Source organism: Pseudophryne corroboree, chromosome 5, assembly GCF_028390025.1.
Source record: "Pseudophryne corroboree isolate aPseCor3 chromosome 5, aPseCor3.hap2, whole genome shotgun sequence".
NCBI lineage: Eukaryota > Metazoa > Chordata > Amphibia > Anura > Myobatrachidae > Pseudophryne > Pseudophryne corroboree.
The window spans coordinates 545,581,754-545,603,004 of NC_086448.1; the positions used below are offsets into that span (position 1 = coordinate 545,581,754).

Consider the following 21,251-nt stretch of genomic DNA (forward strand, 5'->3'; position numbering starts at 1 on the left):
GGCGGGCGCCCTGGGCAGCATATAAACCTCTTTTCCGGCAAAAATAATATATATACAGCTGGCCACTATATATATATATATATATATATATATATATATATATATATATATATATATATATATATATATATATATATATATAAGAATTTACTTACCGATAATTCTATTTCTCTAACGTCCTAAGTGGATGCTGGGGACTCCGTAAGGACCATGGGGAATAGCGGCTCCGCAGGAGACTGGGCACAAAAGTAAAGCTTTAGAACTACCTGGTGTGCACTGGCTCCTCCCTCTATGACCCTCCTCCAAGCCTCAGTTAGGATACTGTGCCCGGACGAGCGTACACAATAAGGAAGGATTTTGAATCCCGGGTAAGACTCATACCAGCCACACCAATCACACCGTATAACTTGTGATCTAAACCCAGTTAACAGTATGATAACAGAGGAGCCTCTAGAAAAGATGGCTCACTACAGCAATAACCCGATTTTTTGGTAACAATAACTATGTACCAGTATTGCAGACAATCCGCACTTGGGACGGGCGCCCAGCATCCACTACGGACTACGAGAAATAGAATTATCGGTAAGTAAATTCTTATTTTCTCTAACGTCCTAAGTGGATGCTGGGGACTCCGTAAGGACCATGGGGATTATACCAAAGCTCCCAAACGGGCGGGAGAGTGCGGATGACTCTGCAGCACCAAATGAGAGAACTCCAGGTCCTCCTCAGCCAGGGTATCAAATTTGTAGAATTTTACAAACGTATTTGCTCCTGACCAAGTAGCTGCTCGGCAAAGTTGTAAAGCCGAGACCCCTCGGGCAGCCGCCCAAGATGAGCCCATCTTCCTTGTGGAGTGGGCATTTACATATTTTTGGCTGTGGCAGGCCTGCCACAGAATGTGCAAGCTGAATTGTGCTACAAATCCAACGAGCAATAGTCTGCTTAGAAGCAGGAGCACCCAGCTTGTTGGGTGCATACAGGATAAACAGAGAGTCAGATTTTCTGACTCCAGCCGTCCTGGAAACATTTTCAGGGCCCTGACAACGTCTAGCAACTTGGAGTCCTCCAAGTCCCTAGTAGCCGCAGGCACCACAATAGGTTGGTTCAGGTGAAACGCTGAAACCACCTTAGGGAGAAACTGAGGACGAGTCCTCAATTCCGCCCTGTCCGAATGGAAAATCAGATAAGGCTTTTACAGGATAAAGCCGCCAATTCTGACACGCGCCTGGCCCAGGCCAGGGCCAACAGCATGACCACTTTCCATGTGAGATATTTTAACTCCACAGATTTAAGTGGTTCAAACCAATGTGACTTTTTGGAACCCAAAACTACATTGAGATCCCAAAGGTGCCACTGGAGGCACAAAAGGAGGCTGTATATGCAGTACCCCTTTTACAACGTCTGAACTTCAGGGACTGAAGCTAGTTCTTTTTGGAAGAAAATTGACAGGGCCGAAATTTGAACCTTAATGGACCCCAATTTCAGGCCCATAGACACTCCTGTTTGCAGGAAATGTAGGAATCGACCCAGTTGAATTTCCTCCGTCGGGCCTTACTGGCCTCGCACCACGCAACATATTTTCGCCAAATGCGGTGATAATGTTTTGCGGTTACATCCTTCCTGGCTTTGATCAGGATAGGGATGACTTCATCCGGAATGCCTTTTTTTTCCTTCAGGATCCGGCGTTCAACCGCCATGCCGTCAAACGCAGCCGCGGTAAGTCTTGGAACAGACAGGGTCCTTGCTGGAGCAGGTCCCTTCTTAGAGGTAGAGGCCACGGATCCTCTGTGAGCATCTCTTGAAGTTCCGGTTACCAAGTCCTTCTTGGCCAATCCGGATCCACGAATATAGTGCTTACTCCTCTCCATCTTATCAATCTCAGTACCTTGGGTATGAGAGGCAGATGAGGGAACACATACACTGACTGGTACACCCACGGTGTTACCAGAGCGTCTACAGTTATTGCCTGAGGGTCCCTTGACCTGGCGCAATACCTGTCGAGTTTTTCCCAACGGTTTATAATCATGTGGAAGACTTTTGGGTGAAGTCCCCACTCTCCCGGGTGGAGGTCGTGTCTGCTGAGGAAGTCTGCTTCCCAGTTGTCCACTCCCGGAATGAACACTGCTGACAGTGCTATCACATGATTTTCCGGCCAGCGAAGAATCCTTGCAGCTTCTGCCATTGCCCTCCTGCTTCTTGTGCCACCCTGTCTGTTTACGTGGGTGATTGCCGTGATGTTGTCCGACTGGATCAACACCGGCTGACCTTGAAGCAGAGGTCTTGCTAAGCTTAGAGCCTTGTAAATGGCCCTTAGCTTCAGGATATTTATGTGAAGTGATGTCTCCAGGCTTGACCATAAGCCCTGGAAATTCCTTCCCTGTGTGACTGCTCCCCAGCCTCGCAGGCTGGCATCCGTGGTCACCAGGACCCAGTCCTGAATGCCGAATCTGCGGCCCTCTAGACGATGAGCACTCTGCAACCACCACAGGAGGGACACCCTTGTTCTTGGTGACAGGGTTATCCGCTGATGCATCTGAAGATGCGACCCGGACCATTTGTCCAGCAGGTCCCACTGGAAAGTTCTTGCGTGGAATCTGCCGAATGGGATTGCTTCGTAGGAAGCCACCATTTTACCCAGAACCCTTGTGCATTGATGCACTGAGACTTGGCTCGGTTTTAGGAGGTTCCTGACTAGCTCGGATAACTCCCTGGCTTTCTCCTCCGGGAGAAACATCTTTTTCTGGACTGTGTCCAGGATCATCCCTAGGAACACAAGACGAGTCGTCGAAACCAGCTGCGATTTTGGAATATTGAGAATCCAATTGTGCTGCCGCAACACTACCTGAGATAGTGCTACACCGACCTCCAACTGTTCCCTGGATCTTACCCTTATCAGGGAATCGTCCAAGTAAGGGATAACTAAAATTCCCTTCCTTCGAAGGAATATCATCATTTCGGCCATTACCTTGGTAAAGATCCGGGGTGCCGTGGACCATCCATACGGCAGTGTCTGAACTGATAGTGACAGTTCTGTACCATAAACCTGAGGTACCCTTGGTGAGAAGGGTAAATTTGGACATGAAGGTAAGCATCCTTGATGTCCCGAGACATCATGTAGTCCCCTTCTCCAGGTTCGCAATCACTGCTCTGAGTGACTCAATCTTGAATTTGAACCTCTGTATGTAAGTGTTCAAAGATTTTAGATTTAGAATCAGTCTCACCGAGCCGTCCGGCTTCGGTACCACAACAGTGTGGAATAATACCCCGTTCTCTGTTGCAGGAGGGGTACCTTGATTATCACCTGCTGGGAATACAGCTTGTGAATGGCTTCCAAAACTGTCTCCCTGTCAGAAGGAGACATCGGTAAAGCCGACTTTAGGAAACGGCGAGGGGGAGACTTCTCGAATTCCAATTTGTACCCCTGAGATATCACCTGAAGGATCCAGGGGTCTACTTGCGAGTGAGCCCACTGCGCGCTGAAATTCATTGAGACGGGCCCCCCACCGTGCCTGATTCTGCTTGTAAAGCCCCAGCGTCATACTGAGGGCTTGGCAGAGGCGGGAGAGGGTTTCTGTTCCTGGGAACTGGCTGATTTCTGCAGCCTTTTTCCTCTCCCTCTGTCACGGGGCAGAAATGAGGAACCTTTTGCCCGCTTGTCCACGAAAAGACTGCGCCTGATAATACGGCGTCTTCTCATGTTGAGAGGCGACCTGGGGTACAAACGTGGATTTTCCCTTTAATAAGGCAATATTCCAAATGCCGTTTGAAATCCGCATCACCTGACCACTGTCGTGTCCATAACCCTCTACTGGTAGAAATGGACAACGCACTTAGACTTGATGCCAGTCGGCAAATATTCCGCTGTGCATCACGCATATATAGAAATGCATCTTTTAAATGCTCTATTCAATATTTTCAGTCAGGGAATCCGACCACGCCAACCCAGCACTGCACATCCAGGCTGAGGCGATTGCTGGTCGCAGTATAACACCAGTATGTGTGTAAATACATTTCAGGATACCCTCCTGCTTTCTATCAGCAGGATCCTTAAGGGCGGCCATCTCAGGAGAGGGTAGAGCCCTTACAAGCGTGTGAGCGCTTTATCCACCCTAGGGGGTGTTTCCCAACGCACCCTAACCTCTGGCGGGAAAGGATATAATGCCAATAACATTTTAGAAATTATCAGTTGTTATCGGGGGAAACCCACGCATCATCACACACCTCATTTAATTTCTCAGATTCAGGAAAACTACAGGTAGTTTTTCCTCACCGAACATAATACCCCTTTTTTGGTGGTACTCGTATTATCAGAAATGTGTAAAACATTTTTCATTGCCTCAATCATGTAACGTGTGGCCCTACTGGAAGTCACATTTGTCTCTTCACCGTCGACACTGGAGTCAGTATCCGTGTCGGCGTCTATATCTGCCATCTGAGGTAACGGGCTCTTTAGAGCCCCTGACGGCCTATGAGACGTCTGGACAGGCACAAGCTGAGTAGCCGGCTGTCTCATGTCAACCACTGTCTTTTATACAGAGCTGACACTGTCACGTAATTCCTTCCAACAGTTTATCCACTCAGGTGTCGACCCCCTAGGGGGTGACATCACTATTACAGGCAATCTGCTCCGTCTCCACATCATTTTTCTCCTCATACATGTCGACACAAACGTACCGACATACAGCACACACACAGGGAATGCTCTGATAGAGGACAGGACCCCACTAGCCCTTTGGGGAGACAGAGGGAGAGTTTGCCAGCACACACCACAGCGCTATATATATATACAGGGATAACCTTATATAAGTGTTTTTCCCCTTATAGCTGCTGTTTTATTTAATACTGCGCGTAATTAGTGCCCCCCTCTCTTTTTTAACCCTTTCTGTAGTGTAGTGACTGCAGGGGAGAGTCCGGGAGCTTCCCTCCAACGGAGCTGTGAGGGAAAATGGCGCCAGTGTGCTGAGGAGATAGGCTCCGCCCCCTTATCGGCGGCCTTATCTCCCGTTTTTCTATGTATTCTGGCAGGGGTTAAATGCATCCATATAGCCCAGGAGCTATATGTGATGCATATATTTTGCCATCCAAGGTGTTTTTATTGCGTCTCAGGGCGCTCCCCCCCAGCGCCCTGCACCCTCAGTGACCGGAGTGTGAAGTGTGCTGAGAGCAATGGCGCACAGCTGCAGTGCTGTGCGCTACCTTGTTGAAGACAGGACGTCTTCTGCCGCCGATTTTTCTGCCGCCGATTTTCCGGACCTCTTCTGTCTTCTGGCTCTGTAAGGGGGCCGGCGGCGCGGCTCTGGGACCCATCCATGGCTGGGCCTGTGATCGTCCCTCTGGAGCTAATGTCCAGTAGCCTAAGAAGCCCAATCCACTCTGCACGCAGGTGAGTTCGCTTCTTCTCCCCTTAGTCCCTCGATGCAGTGAGCCTGTTGCCAGCAGGTCTCACTGAAAATAAAAAACCTAAAACTAAACTTTTCACTAAGCAGCTCAGGAGAGCCACCTAGTGTGCACCCTTCTCGTTCGGGCACAAAAATCAAAAAGTCAGAATATGTTCACCTGTGTGCCTTTGCTGAAATAAACACGTATGCAATAGTCCAGAACAGTCCCCATTCAGAACAAGCATGGCACTCCAGGACTTAATGAAAAAAGTATTTATATAAACACAGAATGAAAATATGTGTACATCACCATAGAGCACTAGCCTTCATAACAATGCTGCATTTCGGGCCCCGCAGGGTCCCTTCCTCAGGTTACTGCAAGTGCTGTGAGAAAAAAGGACAAACAAACATACCTTTATAGTGAAGAAACCCTCTGTGCTCGTGCAGCTCGCGCCAAACGGAACCGCTATTCGGCGCTGACAGGTGACGTCATCCTCGTGCGGCCGCCCGGAGCAATGGCAACCTATGCTCCGTGGTTGCCGCACTGCCTAATGGGAATTGTAGGGCGCTGTGGGGAAATGAAAGAAAACAGTATGGTGCCCTGCACCAAAAAGGGACACGAGGATGACGTCACCTGTCAGCGCCGAATAGCGGTTCCGTTTGGCGCGAGCTGCACGAGCACAGAGGGTTTCTTCACTATAAAGGTATGTTTAGTTATGTTATTCACTGTTGTACACCTTGACAAAGGGGCATGTGAGCCCCGAAACGTCGGACTTCTATATGTGTTGTTCTAATACATTTTTTAACCTCAAGATGCCGAGTGCCGCTCTTCTTTCATTCTATTTAAAAATCTCCTTTGGGATGGCACCGGTACAGTGACAATACCTTTATGGGAGTGCCTGTTCTTCTGTTTTCTGTTACTACTTTGGACTCTGAGGCTACATTACCCCAGCGGCCCATCTTGGAACAAGGCACCCCTACAGTTTATAGGATCCCAAGTGATCCGTGATTTGTGCTTACCTATCAAGTGCGGTACCTCCATATTGCTTCTAGTGCACCTCACAGCTTCACACTATTTCACTGCATTTTGGAGTACCTCTGTCAATATGACACAAGAAAGTGAGCCAGGCTGCCGAGGCATGTCGTCCACAATAGGAGAACTGTATAGTTTCACAGACTACGCGGACCGTCTACGATTCAAAGATAGCCTGAGCCATGTGGATAAAGCTGACTCAGCAGAAGATATTTATCACCAACTATTGAAACTTAAACGGCGCGAAATTGACTTTCTCCTCCACGGCATCTCACTCTCTGACTATCACAGAGACAAATTAATTCCAAGAGGATTCAGAGTGCGCAATGTTCCTACGATTGGCCGCTTTAACCCGGACTTCTGTAAAAAATGGATAGGTATTTTAAATAAGTGCAGCCTTGATCTACTACTGCTGGTAGTGGAGGAAGCAGGGCGAGAACTCACGGTTACACGTGAAAAAATCGGCCAACTAGAAAAGGAACATCTCCAAGTCCTGCGCCATGACACCCAGCAGGACTGGCTAGCCAAATTACAATCTCAGTGCGTTAACTACAGAAGGGAACTTGTCAAGTTTAAAAGAAACAAATACACCATTGTAAAGGAAGACTACGATAGTAACCGGGTCTACAGATGGCTGATGGGGGGTGACCAAGCTAACCAAACATCCTATAATGCACGAGCTAAACACAGCTGGCGAAGGAGACGAGAGGCCCAATCCAGAGTGTCAGCTACATCTAACAGTGATACTGAAGTCACCCCACAGGAGGTTGAGGATTCCCCTAATTCTTCGCATGCCCCTTTAGGGGGAACACCAGCCGTCGCCACTCTCAAAGAAAAAGGCCGAAGAGGAAGGCCACCCGCAGGGGTAGGCAGTGGGCGAGGGGCAAACAACTACGACAAGAAGGAATCGCTAATTTACAACCTCTCTCACAGGAATTTTACCCCTCTGGAACTTTCAGTTCTAGAAAAGGGGTTATCATTTGTCCCGACAACCAAATTTAACGACTTTACCTGGCAAGTGGATATCCATCGCTTTGCCCGCAAACTCAGGCTTCAAGAATTTTTTTCAAACACAGTGATCTGATGATACATTGATAAATCAGCCTGAGGCACACAGCAAATTTATCAATTCCAGACATCTTTCTTCTTTTGACCCCCCGTCAACCAACTCGTCAATTAAAACGTACATCAGATTGATGGACAATTCTGTTTCCAGGTACCAGCAAAGCCAACCTGATAACCATTGTAATCTGTCACGTCAGGAACAAATGGCCCTTAAGCAATTGGGATCCTACAGAGATATCATCATACGCCCCGCCGATAAGGGGAAGGGGGGGGGGGGGGGTAATTGTGGTTTTGAACCTGAATGACTACCTGGATAAAGCATACCAACAACTTAATGATGAAGCCACGTACGAAAGGCTTGACCAAGATCCTACCTTTGAATATAAATCAAAGGTAGATGCTTTGTTAAATGCTGCTCACTCCCAGGATCTCATTTCATCTAAACTCTTAAAGGCCCTGTCACAGGACCATCCTGAAGTACCTATTTTTTTCACGGTGCCCAAAATCCACAAAAATCCACAATGTCCTCCTGGCCGCCCTATTATCGCCGCCAGGAATTCACTATTCCAACCTCTCTCAATTTTCTTGGACAATATCCTACAACCATTTATCCTCAACCATCAGAGATTCATTAAAGACACCACTTGTTTCCTTCAATGACTCGCCTCTGTACCCCTAGTCCCGGCGGGTACGTTATTATGTGTAGTTGATGTCTGCAGCCTTTATACCAGTATCCCTCACCAGCAGGGCATAAAAGCCGTGGAAGAATTCATCACTACGGAACACATGACGGATCTGGATCACAAGCTGTTTTACGATCTTTTAGAGTTAACTCTAACCCATAACTTTTCTTTTTTCGATGGTCACTTCTTCCGCCAAAGAACGGGGTGTGCGATGGGGAGCAACGTCTCCCCTTCTTTTGCTAATATTTTTATGTTTAGAAAGAAACAGAGATCTTTTTTAAAGATCCAACAGTGGCGCAACACATCCTTTTATATACCCGTTTCATAGATGATCTATTCATCATGTGGACCGGGCCCTTGACCTTGTTTGAATCACTGATGACGGCAGCAAATGCACGTGAATCTTCTATCAAATTCACCTATGTAACTAGCAAATCATCTATCGACTATTTGGATATCCAGGTAACCGTTAAGGATGGACAGATCCAGACAAGTCTATACACCTAACCGACGGATCAGAACACCCTCCTCAGAGCCAACAGCCACCAACCTAAAGGCCTGATTAATGGACTCCCAAGGTCACAGATGATCAGGATTGCACGCATCACCAGCGACCAATGCAAATTGGAAGGAGAGTTGGATAAACTCATTAACAAATTCTTGCAAAGAGGATATGATCGCAAGAAACTTCTGGCACATAAAGCGGAGGTCCTGACCATCCCCAGAAGTAACCTCATGTCTCCCAGCACAAAGAAGACTAGCAGGGAGACAATACCGTTTGTCACCCAATATAATACCACAAGCCCTGTCATTCCACGAGCCAATAGAGCCCTTTGGCCTTTGGTCGCCTCAGACACTTCATTACCATTCAAAAATAAACGACCTATGACTTGTTACACCAGAGGAAGCAATATTAAGGACATTGTGGTACATACGGACGTGACAGGCTTTAAAGAGGAGAGTGAACGTCCATTGAATCTTCGGTCCAAAGCCCCTGGGTGCTATAAGTGCCCAAAATGCACCACTTGTTATTTTATGATGACGGGATCTTGGTTCAAACACCCGCATGAGGACCGTAAGATGTCCATCAACCATGTCCTCACGTGTACTTCCTCTTATATTATTTACATCATAGTATGCTCATGCAACTTGATATACGTGGGCAAATCCATCAGAACAATGAGGGAACGCATGGCCCTCCACCGGTCTGCTATCAAGAAAGCCATGTTGGGCAAAGTAGCCGACCAACCAGTCGCCAGACATTTCGTCGAATTGGGACATTCCTTGAACGATCTAAGACACATGGCCATTGATCATGTTGAGAAATCAATGAGAGGAGGTGACCGCGAGAATAAATTGCTCAGTTTAGAAGCCAAATGGATCCACAAACTGGGCACCATTAGCCCAGGGGGCCTTAATGAGATTATGCCCTGGAGCTGATTCACTCACCAGCAATTTCAAGACTTAATGTGGTCCAAATGCTATTACCCTAATAGTTCCAGTTACTCATGTAACTGTTCAGGACCCCCCAGGCCAGCAGACCTTTTTGCTATCCCTGGCAGGCCATTTAGCTAAGCAGATTGTAGCTCTGTTAGCCACCAAGATGCTAGGCTCACCACAATTCCACACTTTTCCATCTAGTGTCATATAGGCTCTCCAAACCCACCAGGAGCGGTTTCTTTCCCCTTCAACTATCTTTTCATTCCCAGGACCGGGTTCCAGGGATCTTGTACACCCACTTTACCACACCCTGCTCCGATTCTTATAGTCACAATACAGGCAATCCCTTTTTGCTCAGAGTGGACAACATACCACCATCGCTCCAACAGACAGTGGCTTACTCTATTAATTCTACACTTATGTATTTTTAATCCTTTTAATACTGTAGCTCCACCTGAGTATCAGCTATCTTTAGCTTTCCACTGGCTAGGTCGCTTTATTGCCTGTACTGTGTCCCTTTTTGGTGCAGGGCACTATACTGTTTTTTTTCATTTCCCCACAGCGCACTACAATTCCCATTAGGCAGTGCGGCAACCACGGAGCATAGGTTGCCATGGCTCCGGGCGGCCGCACGAGGAGGACGTCACCTGTCAGCGCCGAATAGCGGTTCCGTTTGGCGCGAGCACAGAGGGTTTCTTCACTATAAAAGGTATGTTTAGTTATGTTATTCACTGTTGTACACCTTGACAAAGGGGCATGTGAGCCCCGAAACGTCGGACTTCTATATGTGTTGTTCGAATACAATTTTTTGACCTCAAGACGCTGAGTGCCGCTCTTTCATTCTATTTAAATTTATAGGAGTGCCTGTTCTTCTGTTTTTTATATATATATATATATATATATATATATATATATATATATATATATATATATATATATATATATATATATATATATATATATATATATATATATATATATAGAAGCATAAGCCCCCGCCAGTATTCAGTATATTTGAGCGGGACAGAAGCCCGCCGCCGAGAGGCGGGGCTTCTCCCTCAGCACTCACCAGCGCCATTTTCTCCACAGCACAGCGCTGAGAGGAAGCTCCCCGGACTCTCCCCGGACTCTCCCCTGCTTAATCCACGGTGAAAGAGGGTTCTGAAGAAGAGGGGGGCACATAATTGGCGCATTTATAAATAACAACAGCACTACTGGGTAAACATATAATTATATAGTGTTTTTTCCTGGGTCATATAGCGCTGGGGTGTGTGCTGGCATACTCTCTGTCTCTCCAAAGGGCCTTGTGGGGGAACGGTCTTCAGATAAGAGGATTCCCCGAGTGTGTGGTGTCGGTACGCGTGTGTCGACATGTCTGAGGTAGTAGGCCTTCAGGAGGAGGAGGTGGTAGAGGTAAAAATGAATGAGGTGTCTCCGTCGACAACGCCGACACCTGACTGGATGGATATGTGGAATGTTTTAAGTGCTAATGTTAATTATTGCAGAAAAGATTAGACAAAGCTGAAGCTAGGGTACAGTAAGGGACCCAAACCATGCCTGCCCCTATGTCGCAGGGACCTTCGGGGTCTCAAAAGCGCCCACTATCCCAAATTGTTGACACAGATACCGACTCGAATTCTGACTCCAGTGTCGACTACGATGATGCAAAGTTGCAGCCAAAATTGGCTAAATGTATTCGATGTATGATTATTGCAATAAAAGATGTTTTGCATATCACAGAGGTACTCCCTGTCCCTGACACGAGGGTACACATGTAAGAAGGGAAAAAAAACCTGAGGTAACCTTTCCCCCCTCACATGAGTTGAACGAATTATGTGACAAAGCTTGGGAATCTCCAGACAAGAAACTGCAGATTCCCAAAAGGATTCTTATGGCATATCCTTTCCCGCCAACGGACAGGATACGGTGGGAATCCTCCCCTAGGGTGGATAAAGCATTGACACGCTTATCCAAAATGGTAGCACTACCATCCCAAGATACGGCTACCCTCAAGAATCCTGTGGACCGCAAGCAGGAGGTTACCTTGAAGTCCATTTACACACATTCTGGTACCTTACTCAGACCAGCGATTGCGTCCGCCTGGGTTTGTAGCGCGGTAGCAGCATGGACAGATACCTTATCAGCGGAAATTGAGACCCTAGATAAGGATTCAATTTTATTGACCCTAGGGCATATAAAAGATGCTGTCATATATTAGAGATGCTCAAAGAGACATTAGTCTACTGGGTTCTGGAATCAACGCCAAGTCGATTTCTGCTAGACGAGTCCTATGGACCCGGCAATGGACAGGTGATGCAGACTCAAAGAGGCATATGGAGGTATTACCTTACACGGGTGAGAAATTGTTTGGAGAAGGTATCTCGGACTTGGTCTCCACAGCTACAGCTGGTAAATCAAATTTTTTGCCTTATATTCCCTCACAGCCTAAGAAAGCGCCACATTATCAAATGCAGTCCTTTCCATCACAAAGAAACAAGAAAGTACGAGGTGCGTCCTTTCTTGCCAGAGGTAAGGACAGAGGAAAAAAGCTGCACAACACAGCTAGTTCCCAGGACCAGAAGTTCTCCCCAGCCTTTACAAAATCCACCGCATGACGCTGGGGCTCCACTGAGGGAGTCCGCCCCAGTGGGGGCACGTCTTCGACTTTTCAGCCACATCTGGGTTCACTCACAGGTGGATCCCTGGGCGATAGAAATGGTCTCCCAGGGTTACAAGCTGGAATTCGAAGAGGTGCCCCCTGGCCGGTTTTTCAAATCGGCACTACCAGCTTCTCCCCCAGAAAGGGAGATAGTGTTAAATGCAATTCACAAATTGTATCTTCAACAGGTGGTGGTCAAGGTTCCCCTGCTTCAACAAGGAAGGGGATATTACTCGACCCTGTTTGTAGTCCCGAAACCGGACGGTTCGGTCAGACCCATTTTAAATTTAAAATCCCTGAACCTATACTTGAAAAGGTTCAAGTTCAAGATGGAATCGCTAAGAGCGGTCATCGCCACCAGCCTGGAAGGGGGGGATTTTATGGTATCTCTGGACATAAAGGATGCATACCTTCATGTTCCCATTTATCAACCTAATCAGGCGTACCTAAGATTTGCGGTACAGGATTGTCATTACCAATTTCAGACGTTGCCGTTCGGTCTCTCCACGGGCCCGAGAATTTTCACCAAGGTAATGGCGGAAATGATGGTGCTCCTGTGAAAGCAAGGTGTCACAATTATCCCGTACTTGGACTATCTCCTCATAAAAGCGAGATCAAGAGAGCAGTTGCTTAACAGCGTATCACTTTCACTGAAGGCGTTACAGCAACACGGCTGGATTCTCAATATCCCCAAGTCGCAGTTGATTCCTACGACTCGTCTGTCTTTCTCGGGCATGATTCTGGATACGGACCAGAAAAGGGTTTATCTTCCGATAGAAAAGGCCCAGGAACTCATGACTCTGGTCAGGAACCTATTGAAACCAAAACAGGTGTCAGTGCATCACTGCACTCGAGTCCTGGGAAAGATGGTGGCATCATACGAGGCCATTCCCTTCGGCAGGTTCCATGCGAGGATCTTCCAATGGGACCTACTGGACAAGTGGTCTGGGTCACATCTACAGATTCATCAGTTGATCACCCTATCCCCCAAGGCCAGGGTCTCTCTCCTGTGGTGGCTGCAGAGTACTCACCTTCTAGAGGGCCGCAGGTTCGGCATTCAGGACTGGATCCTGGTGACCACGGATGCGAGTCAGAGGTTGGGGAGCAGTCACACAGGGAAGAAATTTCCAAGGTCTTTGGTCAAGTCAGGAGACTTGTCTTCACATCAACATCCTGGAGCTAAGGGCCATATACAACGCCCTACGGCAAGCGGAGACCTTACTTCGCGACCAACCAGTCCTGATCCAGTCAGACGTCACCGCAGTAGCTTATGTAAACTGCCAAGGCAGCACAAAGAGCAGAGCGGCAATGGCGGAAGCCACCAGAATTCTTCGCTGGGCGGAGAATCATGAGAGCGCACTGTCAGCAGTGTTCATTCCGGGAGTGGACAACTGGGAAGCAGACTTCCTCAGCAGACACGACCTGCATCCAGGAGAGTGGGGACTTCATCAGGAAGTCTTCGCACAGATTGCAAGTCGGTGGGGACTGCCCCAGATAGACATGATGGCGTCCCGCCTCAACAAAAAGCTACAGAGGTATTGCGCCAGGTCAAGAGACCCTCAGGCAGTAGCTGTAGACGCCCTAGTGACACCGTGGGTGTTCCGATCTGTATATGTATTTCCTCCTCTTCCTCTCATACCCAAGGGGTTGAGAATAGTAAAAAAAAGAGGAGTGAGAACAATCCTCATTGTTTCAGATTGGCCACGAAGGACCTGGTCTCCGGATCTGCAGGAATTGCTCACAGAAGATCCGTGGCCTCTTCCTCTAAGACAGGACCTGTTGCAACAGGGGCCTTGTCTGTTCCAAGACTTACTGCGGCTGCGTTTGACGGCATGGCGGTTGAACGCCGGATCCTAGCGGAAAAGGGTATTCCGGATGAGATAATTCCTACGCTGATAAAGGCTAGGAAGGACGTGACTGCTAAGCATTATCACCGTATATGGCGAAAATATGTGTCTTGGTGTGAGGCCAGGAATGCTCCTACGGAAGAATTCCATCTGGGCCGCTTACTTCACTTCCTACAAACTGGAGTGAATATGGGCCTAAAATTAGGCTCCATTAAGGTTCAGATTTCGGCCTTATCCATTTTCTTTCAAAAAGAATTGGCTTCTCTTCCAGAAGTACACACGTTTGTGAAGGGAGTGCTGCATATTCAGCCTCCTTTTGTACCTCCGGTGGCACCTTAAGTCCCACTGGTTTGAACCACTTAAAACGGTGGAGTTGAAATATCTCACTTGGAAAGTGGTCATGTTGTTAGCCTTGGCTTCAGCTAGGCGAGTGTCGGAATTGGCGGCTTTGTCTCATAAAAGCCCCTCTCTAGTTTTCCATATGGATAGAATGGAATTGCGGACCCGTCCTCAATTCTTGCCTAAGGTGGTGTCATCTTTACATATGAACCAACCTATTGTGGTGCCTGTGGCTACGCGAGACTTGGAGGATTCAGAGTCCCTTGATGTAGTCAGGGCTTTAAAAATTTACGTGGCCAGAACGGCTAAAGTCAGAAAAACAGAAGAAGCACTGTTTATCCTATATGCGGCCAACAAGGTTGGCGCCCCTGCTTCAAAGCAGACTATTGCTCGCTGGATCTGTAACACGATTCAGCAGGCGCATTCGACAGCTGGATTGCAGTTACCAAAATTGGTTAAGGCCCATTCCACTAGGAAGGTGGGCTCTTCTTGGGCGGCTGCCCGAGGGGTCTCGGCACTGCAACTATGCCGAGCTGCTACTTCGTCGGGTTCAAACACCTTTGCAAAGTTCTATAAGTTTGATACCCTGGCTGAGGAGGACCTCCTATTTGCTCAATCGGTGCTGCAGAGTCATCCGCACTCTCCCGCCCGTTTGGGAGCTTTGGTATAATCCCCATGGTCCTTACGGAGTCCCCAGCATCCTCTAGGACGTAAGAGAAAATAAGATTTTAAACATACCGGTAAATCTTTTTCTCGTAGTCCGTAGAGGATGCTGGGCGCCCGTCCCAAGTGCGGACTACTTCTGCAAGACTTGTATATAGTTATTGCTTACATAAGGGTTATGTTATATAGTTTTCATCGGTCTTCGACTGATGCTATGTTGTTGTCCTACTGTTAACTGGGTAGTATATCACAAGTTATACGGTGTGATTGGTGTGGCTGGTATGAATCTTGCCCTTGGATTAACAAAATCCTTTCCTCGTACCGTCCGTCTCCTCTGGGCACAGTTTCTCTAACAGAGGTCTGGAGGAGGGGCAGAGGGAGGAGCTAGTGCACACCCAGATCTAAAGTCTTTCTTAAAGTGCCCATGTCTGCTGCGGAGTCAGTCTATCCCCATGGTCCTTACGGAGTCCCCAGCAACCTCTACGGACTACGAGAAAAAGATTTACCGGTAGGTTTAAAATCTTTTTTTTTTCCTGGTTCTTACACTACAGGATAAACACAACAGGAAAGGAGATTATAATAGGTACTGTACTATTAGTAAGGACTGTATGAACTTCAAATGTGACATTATGCTATTTACATGTAAATAGAGAGTTTATTAATCTTTTTGTAACATTTCAAACAATGAAAAGCAGGCATTGAAAAATGTGCACGATCACTTAATTGTGATATGAACAGCAGATAAGGGAGGGGGTATAGTGGTGTTGAACAGAGATTATTAAATCAATGAGGTTAACAGTTAAATTACGTCAAATGTTATATTTTTACAATCCCACCACTAGCAATAAAAAGTTATCAGATGACATACAAATGGGACTGGAGTACTGGGCCCGGCAGATCACGGACCAGCAGCCAGCTATGGAAAGCCTGCGCCAGCATTTTGAATTTGAAGCCAATCGCAGCTCATGGACCAACAGCCAATAATTTCTGGCTTACAGAAAACCATGTATTTGTTACATGTTAAAGTCCTAAAGCATTTTCTTGACCTACTGAATTAAAATGAACCAATATACAACTTTGCACAGGTAAAGTGAAGATTCTTATTTTTAGGTATTTAGGACATTAGGAAAAGTTCCAATTTGTGTAACAAGACTCAGCTAAAGATTAATCCATGATAACAGTTGAAAAACCACACCTAGATAAATAGAATAATTCATACAATCAAAAATCCCTTTATTTAGTTTTTTCTTAGGGGGTGGGGATCTTGATATGGATAATCCCATATAAATACTCACTTTGTGCTTGCCACTGCTTTGAGCTCTGCGATTGCTTGTATTTGTAGCAGATGAGGGTAGTGAAGGCTTGATATACAAGGACATATTTGTGGAAACCGAAATGCATTTTGGCGTCACAAGCCTCTGTACTGGAGGGTTTGTTGAATCCACCTAACGTAAAACCATACATAAATCCATAAAGCACTGTAAAAGCAATAAGGCTAATATCCATAATATTTTGTGTGTTCCATTGACGTGAATAGGCATGCTACCAATATAGTGAGCTGCCACATGGATAATGTACTGTTCTAACAGCTAAAGAGCTAACAGAAAAAGACAAGTATACCTTTAAGATTAAGCTTTAGAATCATCAATTAAGTACATTATTAAGTACATTATACATCATGCAAAACTATGGGAAAAGACGGCAACAGTGTAAAAAAGTCAAGTAGCTTCTGCTGTTTTGCAAATAAGTCTATGAATAGACGTCTGTCCTCTTTCACAGAGACAGCTGCAAGCAGGAGCTGGATAAAAGCCGTTGTTCATGCCTACAAGCACTACGATCATCTCCACATGTGTTTGAGAGTGCAACTGCTCTGTACTATAGGAAAAAGATGTTATGATGCTTACAAGAAACTAAAGCACGAAGCCATAATGAACGCTTCCAAAATGCTGGTTGATTAAGAAAAAAAAAAAAAAAAAAAAAAAAGGACAACAAACATGTAAGGACCAATTATTTTGCTGGGCCATAAAAGAAAAAAAAAAAAGAGGATTTTAAATTACCTACCAGTAAATCCTCTTCTCGTAGTCCATAAGGGATATTGGGAACACTGATTACGATGGGTATAGAGGAGGTCCAAAGGAGCCGGTGCACTTTAAATTTCTTTAACAGGGTGTGCTGGCTCCTCCCCTCTATGCCCTCCCTCACAGCTCAGTCTAGGAAAACTGTGCCCGAAGGAGAAGGACATACTTGAGAGGAGGAAACATGACAAGAGTGGCGAGAGTAACAAACCAGCACACAACAACAAAACTAGTAACCGCTAGTGAAAACATCAACAGCTGAAATTAACTTCACACAAGAACATGCAGGAAAGGTGAAGCACACAGGCAGGCTCCCAGTATCCCTTATGGACTATGAAAAAATAAGAATTTACTTACCGATAATTCTATTTCTCGGAGTCCGTAGTGGATGCTGGGGTTCCTGAAAGGACCATGGGGAATAGCGGCTCCGCAGGAGACAGGGCACAAAAAGTAAAGCTTTCCGATCAGGTGGTGTGCACTGGCTCCTCCCCCTATGACCCTCCTCCAAGCCTCAGTTAGGTACTGTGCCCGGACGAGCGTACACAATAAGGGAGGAATTTTGAATCCCGGGTAAGACTCATACCAGCCACACCAATCACACCGTACAACTTGTGATCTAAACCCAGTTAACAGTATGATAACAGAGGAGCCTCTGAAAGATGGCTCCCTACAACAATAACCCGAATTAGTTAACAATAACTATGTACAATTATTGCAGATAATCCGCACTTGGGATGGGCGCCCAGCATCCACTACGGACTCCGAGAAATAGAATTATCGGTAAGTAAATTCTTATTTTCTCTATCGTCCTAGTGGATGCTGGGGTTCCTGAAAGGACCATGGGGATTATACCAAAGCTCCCAAACGGGCGGGAGAGTGCGGATGACTCTGCAGCACCGAGTGAGAGAACTCCAGGTCCTCCTTAGCCAGAGTATCAAATTTGTAAAATTTTACAAACGTGTTCTCCCCTGACCACGTAGCTGCTCGGCAAAGTTGTAATGCCGAGACCCCTCGGGCAGCCGCCCAAGATGAGCCCACCTTCCTTGTGGAGTGGGCCCTTACAGATTTAGGCTGTGGCAGGCCTGCCACAGAATGTGCAAGTTGGATTGTGCTACAGATCCAACGAGCAATCGTCTGCTTAGACGCAGGAGCACCCATCTTGTTGGGTGCATACAATATAAACAACGAGTCAGATTTTCTGACTCCAGCTGTCCTTGCAATATATATTTTCAATGCTCTGACAACGTCCAGTAACTTGGAGTCCTCCAAGTCACTTGTAGCCGCAGGCACTACAATAGGCTGGTTCAGATGAAATGCTGACACCACCTTAGGGAGAAAATGCGGACGAGTCCGCAGTTCCGCCCTGTCCGAATGGAAAATCAGATATGGGCTTTTGTAAGATAAAGCTGCCAGTTCTGACACTCTCCTGGCCGAAGCCAGGGCTAGTAGCATGGTCACTTTCCATGTGAGATATTTCAAATCCACATTTTTTAGTGGTTCAAACCAATGAGATTTTAGAAAGTCCAAAACCACATTGAGATCCCACGGTGCCACTGGAGGCACCACAGGAGGCTGTATATGCAGCACTCCCTTAACAAAAGTCTGGACTTCAGGGACTGAAGCCAATTCTTTCTGGAAGAAAATCGACAGGGCCGAAATTTGAACCTTAATAGATCCCAATTTGAGACCCATAGACAATCCTGATTGCAGGAAATGTAGGAATCGACCCAGTTGAAATTCCTCCGTCGGAGCACTCCGATCCTCGCACCACGCAACATATTTTCGCCAAATGCGGTGATAATGTTGCACGGTTACTTCCTTCCTTGCTTTAATCAAAGTAGGAATGACTTCTTCCGGCATGCCTTTTTCCTTTAGGATCCGGCGTTCAACCGCCATGCCGTCAAACGCAGCCGCGGTAAGTCTTGAAACAGACAGGGACCCTGCTGAAGCAAGTCCCTCCTTAGAGGTAGAGGCCACGGATCTTCCGTGATCATCTCTTGAAGTTCCGGGTACCAAGTCCTTCTTGGCCAATCCGGAACCACTAGTATCGTTCTTACGCCTCTTTGCCGTATAATTCTCAATACTTTTGGTATGAGAGGCAGAGGAGGAAACACATACACCGACTGGTACACCCAAGGCGTTACCAGCGCGTCCACAGCTATTGCCTGCGGATCTCTTGACCTGGCGCAATACCTGTCCAGTTTTTTGTTGAGGCGAGACGCCATCATGTCCACCATTGGTCTTTCCCAACGGGTTACCAGCATGTGGAAGACTTCTGGATGAAGTCCCCACTCTCCCGGGTGAAGGTCGTGTCTGCTGAGGAAGTCTGCTTCCCAGTTGTCCACTCCCGGGATGAACACTGCTGACAGTGCTATTACATGATTCTCTGCCCAGCGAAGAATCCTTGCAGCTTCTGCCATTGCACTCCTGCTTCTTGTGCCGCCCTGTCTGTTCACATGGGCGACTGCCGTGATGTTGTCCGACTGGATCAACACCGGTTTTCCCTGAAGCAGAGGTTCTGCCTGGCTTAGAGCATTGTAGATTGCTCTTAGTTCCAGAATGTTTATGTGAAGAGACGTTTCCAGGCTCGTCCACACTCCCTGGAAGTTTCTTCCTTGTGTGACTGCTCCCCAGCCTCTCAGGCTGGCGTCCGTGGTCACCAGGATCCAATCCTGTATGCCGAATCTGCGGCCCTCCAATAGATGAGCACTCTGCAACCACCACAGAAGAGATACCCTTGTCCTTGGAGACAGGGTTATCCGCTGGTGCATCTGAAGATGCGACCCTGACCATTTGTCCAACAGATCCCTCTGGAAAATTCTTGCGTGGAATCTGCCGAATGGAATTGCTTCGTAAGAAGCCACCATTTTTCCCAGGACTCTTGTGCATTGATGTACAGACACCTTTCCTGGTTTTAGGAGGTTCCTGACAAGCTCGGATAACTCCTTGGCTTTTTCCTCCGGGAGAAAAACCTTTTTCTGAACCGTGTCCAGAATCATCCCTAGGAACAGCAGACGAGTTGTCGGCATTAACTGGGATTTTGGAATATTCAGAATCCACCCGTGCTGTTTTAGCACTTCTTGAGACAGTGCTAATCCCATCTCTAGCTGTTCTCTGGACCTTGCCCTTATCAGGAGATCGTCCAAGTATGGGATAATTAATACGCCTTTTCTTCGAAGAAGAATCATCATCTCGGCCATTACCTTTGTAAAGACCCGAGGTGCCGTGGACAATCCGAACGGCAGCGTCTGAAACTGATAGTGACAGTTTTGTACGACGAACCTGAGGTACCCCTGGTGTGAGGGGTAAATTGGAACGTGGAGGTACGCATCCTTGATGTCCAAGGATACCATAAAGTCCCCTTCTTCCAGGTTCGCTATCACTGCTCTGAGTGACTCCATCTTGAACTTGAACTTCTTTATGTACAGGTTCAAGGACTTCAGATTTAGAATAGGTCTTACCGAGCCTTCCGGCTTCGGTACCACAAATAGAGTGGAATAATACCCCTTTCCTTGTTGTAGAAGAGGTACCTTGACTATCACCTGCTGAGAGTACAGCTTGTGAATGGCTTCCAAGACCGTCTCCCTTTCGGAGGGGGACGTTGGTAAAGCAGACTTCAGGAAACGGCGAGGTGGATCTGTCTCTAGTTCCAACCTGTATCCCTGAGATATTATCTGCAGGATCCAGGGATCTACCTGCGAGTGAGCCCACTGCGCGCTGAAATTCTTGAGACGACCGCCCACCGCCCCCGAGTCCGCTTGAGAAGCCCCAGCGTCATGCTGAGGCTTTTGTAGAAGCGGGGGAGGGCTTCTGTTCCTGGGAAGGAGCTGCCTGTTGCTGTCTCTTCCCCCTTCCTCTGCCTCGTGGCAGATATGAATATCCCTTTGCTCTCTTGTTTTTAAAGGAACGAAAGGGCTGCGGTTGAAAAGTCGGTGTCTTTTTCTGTTGGGGAGTAACTTGAGGTAAAAAGGTGGATTTCCCGGCTGTAGCCGTGGCCACCAAATCTGATAGACCGACTCCAAATAACTCCTCCCCTTTATACGGCAAAACTTCCATATGCCGTTTTGAG

At 47.1% G+C, this 21,251-nt stretch overlaps 1 protein-coding gene across 2 annotated transcripts in view; it reads right to left on the reverse strand.

Annotated features, from left to right (window-relative positions):
• NUP153 (nucleoporin 153) overlaps positions 1-21,251 on the reverse strand; it is a 336,682-nt gene that overhangs the window by 133,737 nt on the left and 181,694 nt on the right. For both annotated transcript variants that reach the window (XM_063923224.1, XM_063923223.1), the window contains one exon: positions 16,403-16,552. In XM_063923224.1, the coding sequence (XP_063779294.1) occupies positions 16,403-16,552 (150 nt within the window). The remainder of the gene's footprint in view (positions 1-16,402; positions 16,553-21,251) is intronic.